The 15,160-nt window shown below is 39.6% G+C and overlaps 2 protein-coding genes across 3 annotated transcripts; both read left to right on the top strand.

Annotated features, from left to right (window-relative positions):
• The first annotated feature begins 1,282 nt into the window (after positions 1–1,282).
• On the top strand, positions 1,283–3,206 carry LOC144997364 (11S globulin seed storage protein Ana o 2.0101-like). The gene is made up of 4 exons (XM_078957257.1): positions 1,283–1,599; positions 1,679–1,926; positions 2,001–2,579; positions 2,666–3,206. The coding sequence occupies exons 1-4, from the start codon at positions 1,287–1,289 to the stop codon at positions 3,083–3,085; spliced, it is 1,560 nt and encodes a 519-aa protein (XP_078813383.1). The 5' UTR covers positions 1,283–1,286; the 3' UTR covers positions 3,086–3,206.
• A 325-nt stretch (positions 3,207–3,531) lies between these two features.
• On the top strand, positions 3,532–8,308 carry LOC144997362 (PH, RCC1 and FYVE domains-containing protein 1-like). Of its 2 annotated transcripts, XM_078957255.1 has the most exons (5): positions 3,532–3,836; positions 4,700–6,682; positions 6,750–6,896; positions 7,174–7,511; positions 7,870–8,308. In XM_078957255.1, the coding sequence occupies exons 2-5, from the start codon at positions 4,730–4,732 to the stop codon at positions 8,024–8,026; spliced, it is 2,595 nt and encodes an 864-aa protein (XP_078813381.1). In that variant the 5' UTR covers positions 3,532–3,836; positions 4,700–4,729; the 3' UTR covers positions 8,027–8,308. The 2 variants fall into 2 exon arrangements, with proteins under 2 accessions (XP_078813381.1, XP_078813382.1); XM_078957256.1 differs by lacking the exon at positions 3,532–3,836 and having other exon boundaries at positions 4,697–6,682.
• The last annotated feature ends 6,852 nt before the right edge of the window (positions 8,309–15,160 follow it).

The raw sequence follows: 15,160 nt of genomic DNA, 5'->3' as shown, positions 1-15,160 counted from the left end.
TACATAGATATTATGTATCAAACAGATGTAAATACCTTATATATTCAATGTAATTGTTGTGTTTACTTTGATTATTATGATGCAATTGTCATGATACTGTACATGACGCCCTCCACCACCGAACGTTTCCGACGTCTCGGTTTGGGGCTGTGGCATACCATTACATAATCATTAATACATAAGCTTCATAATGAACACAAAATACCAATATACTCTCTACCATTACACAAACCTAATATATAAGCTTAACAATGAAGATAAGAACCAATACAACAACCATTGCAAGAAATATAATCTTCAATTCTTTCACTTCTTTCCTAACAACTACACATCATCTGCAATTTTTAAAAGAGTATCTTCTACATTAGGCTTTACATTTACAGGCTCTTCATGAATCAATTCCCAAACTTTGCACTTTTTTCTTGGTTTCTTTAGTAATGAAAACAACAATCAATAAGGCAAGAAAGAGAAATTAAATGCAAAATTGATGCATTTGGACAAATAAAATAAAAATCAGTAATTACCAATGAGTTAGGGCACCTTCTAAATTTCTTTATGGGGTTATCTTTGGTCTTTGAGGTATGGACTTATATAGGGAGTAAACAATCACAAAGGATTTTGTTATCTACTTTGTAATTGCTTGAACCGTTGAAGATCCTTGAGCCAGTCGACATTCGTCTTCTTCTTCTAGGGCAAAATCACGATTCCTTCTGGTCTCTTGTTTAAACACCCGTTTATAAGCCTTGACTAAGCCTCGCCGCCACGTAATTGTTATTACTGCCACATGTGCTTCCACATTAACAAAATCTATAGAATCCAGTCGAAAGGATTTAATGCATACATATTCAAAATCTTATTTAAAAAAACAAAAAAAAATTAAATGTATACAACCCTATTAAATCATTTCCTTTTTATTAATCACTAATTAACTTTTTAGATTAGTTATTAATGTCAGTTAAAATTTTCAACAATGTATACTTGCGACTCTTTTCTTATTATTCCATGTAGAATGTAGAATTAACGATTTAATCTTCAATCGGTATTACTTGTTTATGCGACCAGATTCATTGGATCATAAGCCACGACAATACGACAACACATGGATCATCTTCATTTTCAGGACACTTTCGCCACATATAGCCTCTAAAAATCCAACGTGTACACTATGCATAACATTAAAACAGAACAAAACTGCCACCATTTTCATTACGTGTCAAATCCTCACACTCCACACCCACTATAAATCCAAACCCAACCTCTTCGCCACTTCACACCACAATTCAACAATGAGTTTCCGACTTCTTTCTCTTGGTCTTTGCTTTCTAGTGCTCTTTCATGGCGGTTTGGCTCAGATACAGCCACCCCGGAAACAACAGACACGTCTAAGTGGACGCTCTGAATGCCAGATCGACAGAATCACCGCTAGAGAACCCAACCGCGTTGTGGAATCGGAGGCCGGAGTGTCTGAGTTCTGGATCCCCGAGGAGAACGACGAACTCGAGTGCGCCGGCGTAGAAGCAGTTCGTCATACTATTAACCCTAAAGGGCTTCTCTTGCCATACTACCCAAGTGCACCGGAGCTTGCCTATGTCGTCAGAGGTACTCTTTGTATTGTACATCGTGCATTGTAACTTGTACATAAGGTCACTGATTCACTTTGCTAATGTATATGTAACAGGCGAAGGTATTCAGGGAACTGTGCTTCCAGGGTGCCCGGAAACATTTGAGACATCGTTTCCTTCGGAGGGTGGAAAAGGAGAGTTTTTTGACAAGCACCAGAAGGTTTACCGATACAAAGAAGGTGATATATTAGCGTTGCCTGCCGGAGTAGTTCACTGGACCTACAACGACGGCGACAGACCCATTGTCACGATTGTTCTTCGTGATACAAGCAATGTGGCTAACCAGCTCGATCGAACCTTCAGGGTAATTTGTTTAATTAACATCATTTCTTAAACGTTTTTGTGATTAGAGATTCATATAAACGTTTTTATGATCAGAAATTCTTCCTCGCCGGAAACTCACAAAATCAACAAGGACAACAAGGAGGCCGTGGCCAACAACAGCGCGGCCAGGAAACCAGGTGGGAGGTGCCGTCAGAAGGCCGCACACAGGGTGGCAAGAGACGGGATGATCCTCGCCGTGCTGAAGGTGGCCGGAGAAGGGGACAACAAGGACAAGAAGGCTCTAATATCTTCAATGGTTTCGACGACCAGATCCTTCAGGAGGTGTTTAATGTTAACTACGAGACTGTGAGGCAACTAAAGGGACAAAACGACAACCGTGGATTCATCGTTCAAGCTGATAATTTCAGAGTCATCACCCCAGAAAAGCAAGAACAAGGACGAGAACGACAACGATCATCACCTTCACGAGGAAAAAGTGGTCGTCGTGGTGGTGGAGTCGCCAACGGCTTTGATGAAACCTTATGCTCCGCCCAGTTGAGCGCCAACCTTGCCAACCCAACCCATGCCGACGTGTACAACCCACGTGGCGGACGCGTCAGCAGTCTCAACAGCCACAAATTCCCTGTCCTCGACTTGCTTCAACTTAGCGCCGAGAGAGGAATCCTTTACAAGGTAAACTATATGGTGTCTTCAAAGAACTAAAATCAAATGAAATATAGAATTAAAATCGTATTATAACTTGCTATTTTTACGTGTAGAATGCTATTCATGCACCATACTACAACTTAAACGCCCACAGTGTAATCTACGTGACAAGTGGAAGCAGCCGTCTGCAAATCGTGAAAAACGATGGGTCAGCCGTGTTTGACGACTGGGTTCGCGAGGGTCAACTGATCGTGGTGCCACAGAACTTTGCGGTGGTGAAGAAGGCCGGCGAGGAAGGATGCGAGTGGGTGGCGTTCAAGACAAATGACAATGCGATAACGAGCCAGTTGGCCGGACGTTTCTCGTTTGTGAGGGCACTACCAGAGGAGGTGTTGGTGAACTCGTATGATATTTCACGAGAGCAAGCTAAGAGTTTGAAGTATAACAGGCAAGAAGCTGTTGTTTTGAGTCCGAGGTCGACGAGTCCGAGAGAAACAGCGAAGAATGCTTTGTTGAATGTTCTTTTTGGTTAGATGAAATTTGGAAGTTTTCACTTTTCATGTATGAAATGGTAAAATAAGAGAAGGTCGACTCAGAGGAAAGTAGGGATCGTTGTGCAATATGTATCCTTTACCGATAAATAATGAATTTTCTTTTGTGCCTCAATCGATCTAAGAATAAAAAACATGGATATATGAGTGATTAATAAAGAATTTCAAATTGGTCTAATCCAATTCTGATATTTCAAAAACATATAATTAAAAAAAGGAAAAAGATAAACAAACATTTCTTCAAATTTTTCTCCTTAACAAACATGTGACAATAAAGGAACACATATGATGCGGATTTAATCAATAAATATCGAGTAAATAGTTAAAAGGGGGCCAAATGAGCGCGCCAAAATCGGTTCCATTTTTGTTGACCTGCAAACGTTTCCCTATACTTTCGATACCTTCTTCAACCTCTCTCTCCCCTTCCATTATTGTTTTCTCGCATTCTGGTTTGTTGAATCTCCGCAAAAGTAAGCAAATGTTCTGCATTAAATCGGCACACATTTTCCATATAACGATTCTGGCCTTCTGAAAATTAATGATCGCTGTTATTCCCAATGTCGGATCGAAGATTTTAAGCAATTGCTGAAGAAGCCAAAGAAACGGGAAGAAGGAGAAGATTGGATTGCGATTATCTATGAAGACTATCATTCTTATGGTACAATTGGAAGGGTTTCAGATGAAATGACAGATGCTGTTAATTGTGGCTTATCCGGAGCATGATATTGAGCAGGTTTGTTTTTTCCTCCTCTCACTCAGGATTTAACACATTACACACATGAATTTTTAATCCTTTCGCGAAAATTAGTTCCATTTAATGTTATATGTTTGAGAACATAGAAAAATTGAGTAATTGGCAATTATTACATATGTGCTATATGCCTGCAAATTAATCGGTTTGTTTTATATCTTTTGGAAAGAGCAAAAGGAAAACATGTTCTACATTGAAGATTAGAGTTCCTCAATATGTGCTGTTGATATTCAAATGGATTGAACAAAAACATAACTAAGTCACCACTTGTAATATTTTAGGCCTTGCTAGTAATCTGTCTAAACTATCATCATTTATGATACTAGACAAATTTTGTGACACACTTTAAAAACTATTATGACATTTTAGTGTAGAAAGGCACTTTGAGAGAGGATGAGGAACTTTTTTTAGCTCCTAATGTGTACATTTTGTTTATGTTTGTGGGTGATGGCAATGTGGAAGCTTACTTTGATATTTCTTAATGTAGCTATTTTTTGGACCATGAACTTGTCTTTAAAATCCAAACAAAGATAAAGTATACAACTTCATTAGTCCATATATGCCCTAAAAAAACTATAAAAACTCTAGGTGTAAATACAAGAAATAGTAACATACTGAATTGTTCAGGATATTATAGTATCTTGCTTTCAATTCTTCCTACAACATATTGTATGTTCTATTTCTATCTTATAACAATATCATTCAAATACAAAGCAACTTTGATTGCTACAAAAAAGTAAAATATTAAAATTGATGCGTTTATAAGAACAAATTAGTAACATAATACTTGGTTTTCTTGGGTGTATACATTTACAACCTTCTAATTAATCTTTTAAATTTACCAGTTTCTAAATGCCAAATCTTGATCCACAAACATGCAATTAAGAACAAGTGGTGCAGCAGATGGTTTCAGAATCAGCGTTTCAAGCACTCCCAGTTGTTCAAATCACAATTCTGGCCACGATGACATAGAATCACTAGGAGACGTTTTCATTTGGGGAGAAGTTTGGTCTGACGTGGCATCCACCGATGGATCCATAAACACTTTCCAATCAAAAAGTGACGTCACCATCCCTAGGCTCCTAGAGTCAAACGTAGTCATAGACGTCCAACAAATCGCTTGTGGTGTTCGCCATTTGTCCCTCGTTACAAAACAAGGCGAGGTTTTCACTTGGGGGGAGGAATCCGGCGGCCGGCTTGGCCACGGAACGGAAAAAGACTTCCGCCGGCCACATCTTGTGGAGTTTCTCGCAGTTACTAATGTCGATTATGTCGCGTGTGGTGAGTTTCATACGTGTGCTATAACGAACGCCGGAGATTTATACACCTGGGGTGACGGGTTACATAACGCCGGTCTCCTCGGTCATGGCACCGACGCCAGCCATTGGATTCCGAAACGGGTCTCCGGTCCTTTGGAAGGACTTCTGGTGTTCTCCGTCGCGTGTAGCACATGGCATACGGCGCTCTCAACCGTCGACGGGAGGCTATTTACGTTCGGCGATGGAAGGTTTGGGGTTTTAGGGCACGGAGATCGGGAAAGTGTAAAGTATCCAAAAGAGGTCCAATCGTTAAACGGGTTGAAAACATTGAAAGTCGCGTGTGGAGTGTGGCATACGGCGGCGATTGTCGAGGTCACAAATCAACAAGGCGGACTTTCGACTTCCCGGAAGCTGTTTACGTGGGGTGACGGCGATAAATTCCGATTAGGTCATGGCGATAAGACAACGTACTTACAACCAACTTGTATTTCATCTCTTATGGATTACAACTTCCATCAACTAGCATGTGGCCACACGATGACATTAGCCCTCACAACCTCCGGCCATGTCTTCGCCATGGGTAGTCCGGCGTACGGCCAACTCGGAAACCCACAATCCGACGGAAAAAAACCGGCGTTAGTACAAGACGGATTAGTCGGCGAATTCGTCGAAGAAATTTCATGTGGGGCCTACCATTGTGCGGTTTTAACATCAAGAAGTGAAATCTTCACATGGGGAATGGGAGCAAACGGAAGATTAGGCCATGGGGACTACGAAGATCGGAAAACTCCAACTTTAGTCGAATCGTTAAAAGATCGACACGTGAAAAGCATTTCTTGTGGCGCAAGTTACACCACGAGTATTTGCATCCACAAATGGGTTTCCGGCGCCGATCAATCAGTTTGTTCGGGATGTAAACAAGCGTTTGGATTCACTCGAAAGAGACATAATTGTTACAACTGTGGGAATTTTCATTGCCATGGCTGCAGTTCACGAAAAGCGATCAAAGCCGCATTGGCGCCAATTCCGGGAAAACCCCACCGTGTTTGCGACTCCTGTTACGCGAAATTAAAGAAATCCGGTGAAATCGGGAATATTAACAACAACAACGTCTCCACTTTTCACCGGAAATTTAGCACACAACCCGCACAAGGGCAACAAGGGCGGACTTCAAGGCTTTTAATGTCTCCAAATATCGAACCAGTTAAATATCTTGAAATCATGTCCGCTATGTATGGACCAAAATCAGGTAATTGTTCATCTGTAAGACGTTCACAAGTTCCATCTTCACAGCAATTGAAGGATATTGCTTTTCCGAGTTCATTGGGGGCGCTTTCAAATGCCTTGAGACCTGTTTCTGGCCCGACGACGATTCAGCCACAATTTCTGCCGCCACCGCAGCCACCGCCTCAGCCGATGTCGGCGGCTTCAAGGCCGGCTTCTCCTTTCGCGAGGCGGCCGAGTCCGCCGTGTTCCAGTGGCTCTCCGATGTTCTCGAGGGGTGTGATTGATAGTTTGAAGAAGTCTAATGAGCTTTTGAATCATGAAGTCACCAAGTTACATAATCAGGTAGCGATTTTTGCTATTTCTTCCAATTTAGCCCAATGGCTTTTTCATACTTTTTGTGAAATTGTAGGTGAAAACTTTAAAGAAGAAGACTGATCGGCAAGAAGCAGAAATTCTGAAATTGAGAACTAAGGCTGAACAGTCTGCTGCCTTGGCTTCAGATGAAAGTGCTAAGTGTCTTGTTGCTGTGGATGTCTTCAAATGTGTCAAATCTCAGGTAATTACTAATACCATAAAATAGCAATATACTCATTGTACTTTAAATGAGGACTAAAATAGCAAAAATCAGACACACTCAAGGACCGAAAATGTAATTTCCTCTTTTTTTATATTATAATGCAACCTAGATTTTCGGGGTGCTGTGGTATTGCAAATTGACATAGAAGCTTATTGTTTTACTGTGTTATTTAATGTTTTCAATAACGTAATAATATAATAATGTTTTTTTTTTTATAATGTAATAATGTTAGTGAGCTTGTTGTTTTATATGTCAGCTAAAAGATTTATCGGAGAAGCTGCCTCCAGAACTATCTGAAGATGAAGCATTCAAATCAATAAGTAGTAAAGTGAATGAGTTTTTGCAATCAGACGTTACTTCATCGAAAAGAATCAGAAGCAGAAAGTATGTTGATGAGAATAATGGATCTTCTTCTTCTGGTCAAACCACAGAATCCACAAGTCAAACAAGCAGACAAGGCAGCTCGAGACTACCCAGGTATCCAAGTAGGAGGGAGGAAAAGAAAGAATTGATTGAACAATTTGAACCTGGTGTTTATGTTACTCTCATTCAGCTCTCAAATGGCACCAAAATATTTAAGCGAGTTAGATTCAGGTACTTAGTTTTCTTCATTTGTTTTTGTATTGTTACAACGTCCTACTTTCAATAAAATACATAATTTATGTCGGGTTCATGAAAAATTAAAGATGATATAAAGACTTGCTCTCAATCTACATTCTGTACAAAAGATGTGAATACCCTCTTGGTCTTAGTCATAAAAAATAGTCCTAGAAAGTTTGACCAAGTCAAAACAGTTTTTGTACTGTGTTTGGCATGCACTGATGTCAATGGGACAAAAATTGTCCCAGAAAGGTGGGACAAAGACTGATATGTTGTGCAAAAGACATAAATATATACTTAAGTGTTATGCAAGATCTTGATAACCTTTTTTTGTTTTAAAAAAATATGGCAGCAAAAGGAAGTTTGTGGCGGAGCAGGCGGAAGGATGGTGGAAGGAAAACAAAGAAAGGGTGTTCAAGAAATATAGTCCGGGAAGGCCAAGCAACCGTCCAACTACTTCTAAGGCTCAGCCGCCTCCACCTAATCAGGAACCATCCACATCAACTTAGCTCACTTTCTTTTATCTTATATAACCCACTTAACAAAATGCGAAAATATTATTTGTTGTGGTAGTCCCTATGAAATATATGAATCTAGGGAGTAAAAAGGTCAGAATCCATTGGTGGCATTAGATAGATATTGTGATTTATCTTCCTCGTGTTGGATATTTGATATATGGGACAACGATGTGTCCGAACACAATCTTGGGGAACCACAAATGAACTTATGTTAAAGAAAGAGAGATTAAACAACAAATATAAACTTTTTATGTGTGGATAATTTTGTAACACTCTTGCACAATATAAATGGGTCTTTTTACCCAAATTTTATTCAACGTCTAAATGAGTCCAATTTTTATATAAGAAATTCTAAATTGTTTAAGGTCACGTTTATTCAAGTCATTGCAAACATATTTTGGGCTATGGTGAATCGAAAAAAAAAAAAAAAAAAAAAAAAACCCAAAAGATCCATTTATATACAAAAAAAATGTAACTAGTAATATTATCAACGCTCCAACCCTGTTGGCCTCTAGATCGAGAGTCAGAATTATTGGCCCTCTTCGCTGAGCCCTCCGTTGTTTGAGTCGGAGTTGACTTCCGCTTTGTCCAAAGCTCCAACTCAATTTCCCACTCCTCGGCTCTGTCAATCATGTCCTCCAGTATCCTGCATCCCGAGATGCTAACAAACTTCCTGATATCATCCCTCAGCATATTGTGGTATCTTATCTTCTTCATCTCTTCATCCACAACATACTGCAGAACTAGTAAAGCTATTTCCCTAAACATAGAGGTGATCTTTATAATAGTCTCAGTCGTCTAAAGAAGGTCCTAAAATCCCTTGCCAACTGCTACACCTAAGTAGCATGTGAAAACTCATTTAAAATTGGTAACAAGGTCTATCCATTTCATGGCATCAACGTACTCCGCTCCCAAATCATGACCACCTCCTCACACCATCATGAGCTTGATCTGTTAGAAGGTAAGCTGCAAACCTCACCTTCGACCCTTTATGGTAGAAGCTTATCCATTGGGTACTCTTAGTGTCCGTAATCCATCGTCTATTGGCAATGGGTCTTTCTTCCCGGAGAACTTTGGGCTCCACAAGCTTTGAACTCCTAAAAGATGAGAGTTGGTGCCCCAAGTTGACCAATTACAATCTCTGTACAAAAGGCCCCTAGACATTCATCTAGTAACTACATAATCCCTTTCATGATCGTACCAAACATTACCGGTGTCGCATCTAAGATACCGCGCATGATCTCTAACATTATAAACCCACGTATCCTCTCATCAATTAGTTCAAAATCAACGCCTAAACCGGATCCAAAACTAGAGCCTCGGGTGACCACCACTATACTAAAAGGCAACAATACAAAAGAGAAGAACATACCTGAAGAATCTCTCATGCTATAAGCTTCTTCGAATTTACGTGACTTTCCTTCAACACCCATCCTTACTTTCTTTAAGAATTATATCGAATCCTCTAAGTCAATTCACTATGGCTACTCAGATAGGTTTTATACTAAACAACATACACAACGTACTACAACACTTCTTAGGCTTCCTAGGAATTCTCTTCTTACACATGTTGGAAAGGTCTCACACATAATCACAATAAAATAGATGTCTGAATAGATGTCTCTACTATAAGGCCTTCATCAGAAAAGAACAAACAATAAGGCTGAATCAAACTTTCTCAGGCTATTCAGTATTAACTATATACTACCCTAAAGCATTCATCAAGTAGTTCTGAGTATCAACAACCCTAAAGCACTTAGGCCATCCAAATATAACATGTATATAAAGACATCTCTCCTAACAAGCATACTAATCATGCAACCCTGAGCAGATCCTTAGCCCTAGATAGCTATATGTAGGTACAAGACACACTTTTGAGCAACTCTTAACTCCTTTGTTTATAGACTAAAAAGCTATAATGAACAGACCAGACCATGCTTAAGTATGGTGCACAGACAAAGATCAATCTTCATCACCATCTTTATATAAGCCCACATAATCTTCGTATCATAAAAACTTATATTTACATGTATAAAAACATTTAAAAATGTATAAAAACTTATGTTTACATGTATAAAAATGTTTTTAAAGTTTTTTTATTTAATTTTTGTTTACATTTATTTAATAATACGTATAAATACGTTTAAATGAAAAAAGAACTTTGAAAACGTTTATTAAGGTGTAAAAATATATAAAAGCGTTTTTCATATATGTTTTGGGTCAGTTTATGAAATAGTCAAAATATTTTGTTTTTTGCAGAAAAATCCCAAGATTTTGGGCCAGTTTATGAAATAGATCCAAATTAATTTGTTACCGGCTGGACATGAAAAAATGATCAGAATGCAACATTTTACTGGTTTTTAGGACTTTTCTATAAAAAAAAATTATTTGGTACTATTTCGTAAACTGACCAAAATTATTAAGACTTATCTTGAAGAATTTACTAAAAACAAAAAATTCAAAAACACAATAAAATGAAAAAACATAATGTAAAGTAGGCAATTTATGGACATACAAGAAATCCCTTTCTTTTATTCTCTCAAATCAACATAATTATCATATTTACTTTGTACTAACTCTCTCCACAAACCTTATCACCGTAAATATTAGGGAAAATAACTCATGAGGTTAACCAACTATTGATTTTGTTCACGTTTGGTCATTTTTTCTTGTTTTGTACACAATATACCATTTAACATGTTTTATGTGTTTACAAAAACCATTACAACCTACTATTGAAGGTTTTTGGTGACTTTTTCATCTTCAATGACTCTTCAGTCATCTTCTCCTATATGTCTTCGGCCAAACACGAATTTTCCGACAACTTTGTCATCTATAGAAACCAACGAGTTTAAAGGGTTCCAAATTTGTGGGTTTAAAGAGTTCCAGATTAATAGGTTTAGACTCGAATGAAGATGAAGGCTTCCATAACTCATTCATCAATAGGTTATTTATCAAATTTAGTTTTCTATTTCTAGGGTTTTAGTACTCGTTCCAAGAACAAGAACAAGAACCTGAAAGACATAGATTTCCAAATTCAGTTTCTGTCATGGATGTAGCTTTAAACCCATTTTCTAGATCTGGACCATCAAATCGATTTCATCCTTGGAGTGTGTATCGGATCTGAGAAAACAAGCAAGTGTGTGTATGTGTGTATGTGTCAGAAATCGTTCCAAATCATTCCATGTTGTTCATCAAGTTTGGTTTACGATGTCTGGGGTTTCAAAAATTATTCTAAGAACAAGAACACATAGAACGAACCATAAACACATATATGAAATCATTCTAGAAATCTGACACACATCTAAAACCAGTGATTTCTGGAATGAATATGATGAAGATATATTTGAAATCAATTTCTGGACACAAATCTGACGAACATAAATATGAGGAACACATCTGGTGAACGAATATGATGAACAAATCTGATATAACACATCTGATGAACGAATCTGATGAACAAATTTGACGATTCAACGATTTCTGGAATGAATATGATGATTACACATTTGAAATTGCCATAAAATTCATAAATTTGTCGGGAAATTCATATTTTTGCTAGAAAATTCATATATTCACTAGAAAATATATATATTGGCCGGAAAATTCAACTTGACCGGCTAAACCTACAATAGTCGGTCATAATTGTGTAGGTGAACTCAAAATACAAGTTCAAAGGTATATTGTATACAAAAAAAAAAAGGAAAATGACAAAATATAAACAAAATCAACAACTGGTTACCCTCCTGAGTCAGTTTCCCTAAATATTATCTCCTACTACCAACATCACTCTACATGTTGCCGATTAGTATCTCTCACCACCAACATCACCCTGTAATCCACCTTTGTCGTCGTTGTAACGAACATAAAATTCGACCCAAACTAAAACATTTTAATTCAATCAAATACCATTAAGTTCATACATTCGTTTTTCAAAATAGTTTAAACATCAGAGTGTTCCCCAAAACCATATCAAATAAATCATAAAACATGAGGAGTGGTACGATCACGCCTTCGCCTTGCCACGATCTCCTGAAGTACCTGAAACAATACATTGAAACTGTAAGCCCGAAAGCTTAGTGAGTTACCCCCAAAATACCAACCACAATACCATACACATATCATATCATAAACAGAACAACCATGCATATTGAGTCTACAGTGTGATTGGTTCGCCTGCACCAGGCCTTCAGTCCACCCGGTCCACTCTTTCTCCGAGTCTACAGTATGACTGGTCCACCCGCACCGGCCTTCAGTCTGTCTGGTCCACTCTCCGAGCCTCGGCACGTCTGGTCCGGCCTCTTGGGTCCTTCAGCCTATCCGGACTGCTCGTCGGGCCTTCGGTCTAACCGGTCCGCCCCAGGTATGTTAGCCTACAACACAAAGCAGGACCCGCCTCAACCTAACCCCAGTCCAACAACCATGTGCACATAAACATATAATCATATAGCAATTCACAACTAATCAACCGATCTAGGATATCACATACCATAGCAACATCCTAACCAGGATACCGACCTAACCGGTCACTAACATAGAATCATCCTATAAACCAGGATACTGACCTTAACCAGGTCTCTAACATATACCATCCTAACTACCAGGATGCAGACATAGCAAAGCAATAACATAACAAACAACTACCCGGATTCCCATCCGATAAAGGGCCGACCTTGGTGCCTTAGACCTTGTCGATATAGTGAGGATAACTCACCTGCTATAGCTGAATGAAGAGATAAGATCACACTGCTCCGACCACCAACACGAACTCCACCACTGATGTAGCACCTGGTTTTTGGTATGTAAATCTTATTCGAACATTTCCTATTTTAGCCTTGGACTCGGCGAGTCATAGGTCCGACTCGCCGAGTAGAGACGCGACCCAGGTCACGTTTTAAGTTGGCGACTCGGCGAGTCCATATCCTGGACTCGGCGAGTCGCCGCTGTTGGATGAAACCCTAAGTTTCAGGGGTTTGCACCCTATTTAAACGACTTAACTGCCCCAAGCCAGCCCCCATTCACCCTTAGAGCTCTGTATACCTCGTCCTAAGCCGTTCCTTGAGAGTTTGAGACTTTTGTGGGTGTTTTTGAAGGTTTTGAAGGAGGAAAGAAGTAGATCCAGAAGAAGGAAAGTCAACCAAGCCACTATTGTGTTCTTCCAGCAGTTCCTTTGAGGTATAACCCGTTTTCCCCATGATTCTATGCTTAAAACTTCATTTGGGTCTTTCTTGGTCAAATCCCCAAGCTTTTATGTGCATTATATGTCGTAATAAGATGTTTGGCCTCTGGATCTAGGCAAGATTGAGCTCCAGGAGCTCAGATCTGTTAGCTTTATGGCCCCATGTTGCTTGTTAGCCCTAGATCTACCATTTTAAGGCATTTTGAGCCCTAAAATCCATATTGGTGAATATCCACACGTAAAGTTGGAAACTTTACGTGTGATTTGTGTCCTAGAAGTCCAGATCTATGAATGGCATGGACTGAAATCGAGCAAATCGATGTATTTGGTGGATGCATGGCGGCGACTCGGCGAGTCGTATAGGTGACTCGGCGAGTCTGGTCGCGAGTCACCGAATTGGTCCCTTTATGATGTATCGAGTTGAGCCGTGAGTCACAGGGGGTGACTCGGTGAGTTGGGAGCTGAACTCACCCATGTTGGGACTCGGCGAGTCAATGCCTTGACTCGGCGAGTCCAAGGCAATCTTCATAGATCAAGAACAGACTGGGCGAGTTGTTCATACAAAGAACTTCATTGAACACATCAATTTAGTTCTGACCGGGCCCGGTACATAGGTCAAAACAAAGTCATCGAGGGGCCCAGATATCAGCTTCTAATCCAAGAAGGAACAGATAAACTTCGACTCATATGTTTGTTCTACTACTCATTGAATTACACACAAGAGCACGATTTTATAACATCGAGTTACCAATGCGTTTTTCGTACAATCAATGCATAACCAACTTGTAAGTAACAAATCATATCTCTAGGTTTAAAGACTTATATGATATTACCGTCTCACGATCACTCGAGATAGAATTCCATGAAGTGATTCCAGTGAGGGTGGGTTGAGTCCAATGCTAAGAACTTATGAGCACTCATGATTGTTGTAGCCTTGTCCCAGACCTCTACAACCAAACATGACAGTCTTGATTCATACCTACTTCCGACATATGACCGACTGTGGAGGTTTGAATAATATGTTATACCAAACAAAATTATTCTGGAAGTCAAAACATGCAAAAGAAATATAGTAAACGATTGACAAGAGATAGCAACACTTTACTTATAAATAAAACACTTTTATTCATCATCAAATGTCAATTACACTTTACAAATTTCGAGATTATCTAACTACTAAATCTAATATCATCCTTCATCCCTATGCTCCGAGCATGCTGGAGATGCTTAACCCGAGTCAGTCCCTTCGTGAGGGGATCTGCCGGATTCTCATCTGATGATACCCTCTTTGCCACGAGGAGTCCTTCTTCGATCTGATGTCTGATGAAATGGTATTTTCTGTCGATGTGTCTGGATCTCCCGTGATCCCTTGGTTCCTTGGCTAAGGCAACAGCACTTTCAATATCACAGAAAATTTCCATCGGCTCTTTAATAGTTGGTACAACTCCAAGGTCTCCAATGAAGTTCCTCAGCCATAACACCTCCTTTGCCGCTTCGCTAGCTGCAATATACTCTGATTCACAAGTAGAATCTGCCACTGTCTCTTGCTTGGAACTCTTCCAAGAAATTGCTCCTCCATTTAGGGTAAAGACCCAGCCCGACTGAGAGCGGAAGTTATCCCTATCAGTCTGGAAGCTAGCATCACTATACCCTACAACTCTCAAGTCATCACTCCCACCGAGGGTAAGGACCCAGTCCTTAGTCCTTCGTAGGTACTTGAGAATAGTCTTTACCGCAGTCCAGTGTGCCTTGCCAGGGTTCCCCTGAAACCTGCTAACCATGCTCAAGGCAAAGGCTACATCAGGTCGAGTACACGTCATAGCATACATGATCGAACCTACAGCCGAAGCATAAGGTATTCGACTCATTTCTGCTATCTCAGCCTCAGTGCTAGGGCTTTGTGTCTTACTCAGTTTGGCGTTACTCTGGATGGGCAACTCTCCTTT

Source organism: Lactuca saligna, chromosome 5, assembly GCF_052625555.1.
Source record: "Lactuca saligna cultivar CGN05327 chromosome 5, ASM5262555v1, whole genome shotgun sequence".
Taxonomy (NCBI): Eukaryota; Viridiplantae; Streptophyta; class Magnoliopsida; order Asterales; family Asteraceae; genus Lactuca; species Lactuca saligna.
Note: the sequence above shows the minus strand (reverse complement) of the source record. Positions and strands in the feature narration are given on the sequence as shown.

Coding starts and splice junctions, on each gene's coding strand:
- LOC144997364 (XM_078957257.1), top strand. CDS start 1,287: ATGAGTTTCCGACTTCTTTCTCTTGGTCTTTGCTTTCTAGTGCTCTTT. Junction 1,600..1,678: donor GCTTGCCTATGTCGTCAGAG/GTACTCTTTGTA, acceptor TATATGTAACAG/GCGAAGGTATTCAGGGAACT. Junction 1,927..2,000: donor AGCTCGATCGAACCTTCAGG/GTAATTTGTTTA, acceptor TTTTATGATCAG/AAATTCTTCCTCGCCGGAAA.
- LOC144997362 (XM_078957255.1), top strand. CDS start 4,730: ATGCAATTAAGAACAAGTGGTGCAGCAGATGGTTTCAGAATCAGCGTT. Junction 6,897..7,173: donor TCAAATGTGTCAAATCTCAG/GTAATTACTAAT, acceptor TTTATATGTCAG/CTAAAAGATTTATCGGAGAA. Junction 7,512..7,869: donor TTTAAGCGAGTTAGATTCAG/GTACTTAGTTTT, acceptor AAAATATGGCAG/CAAAAGGAAGTTTGTGGCGG.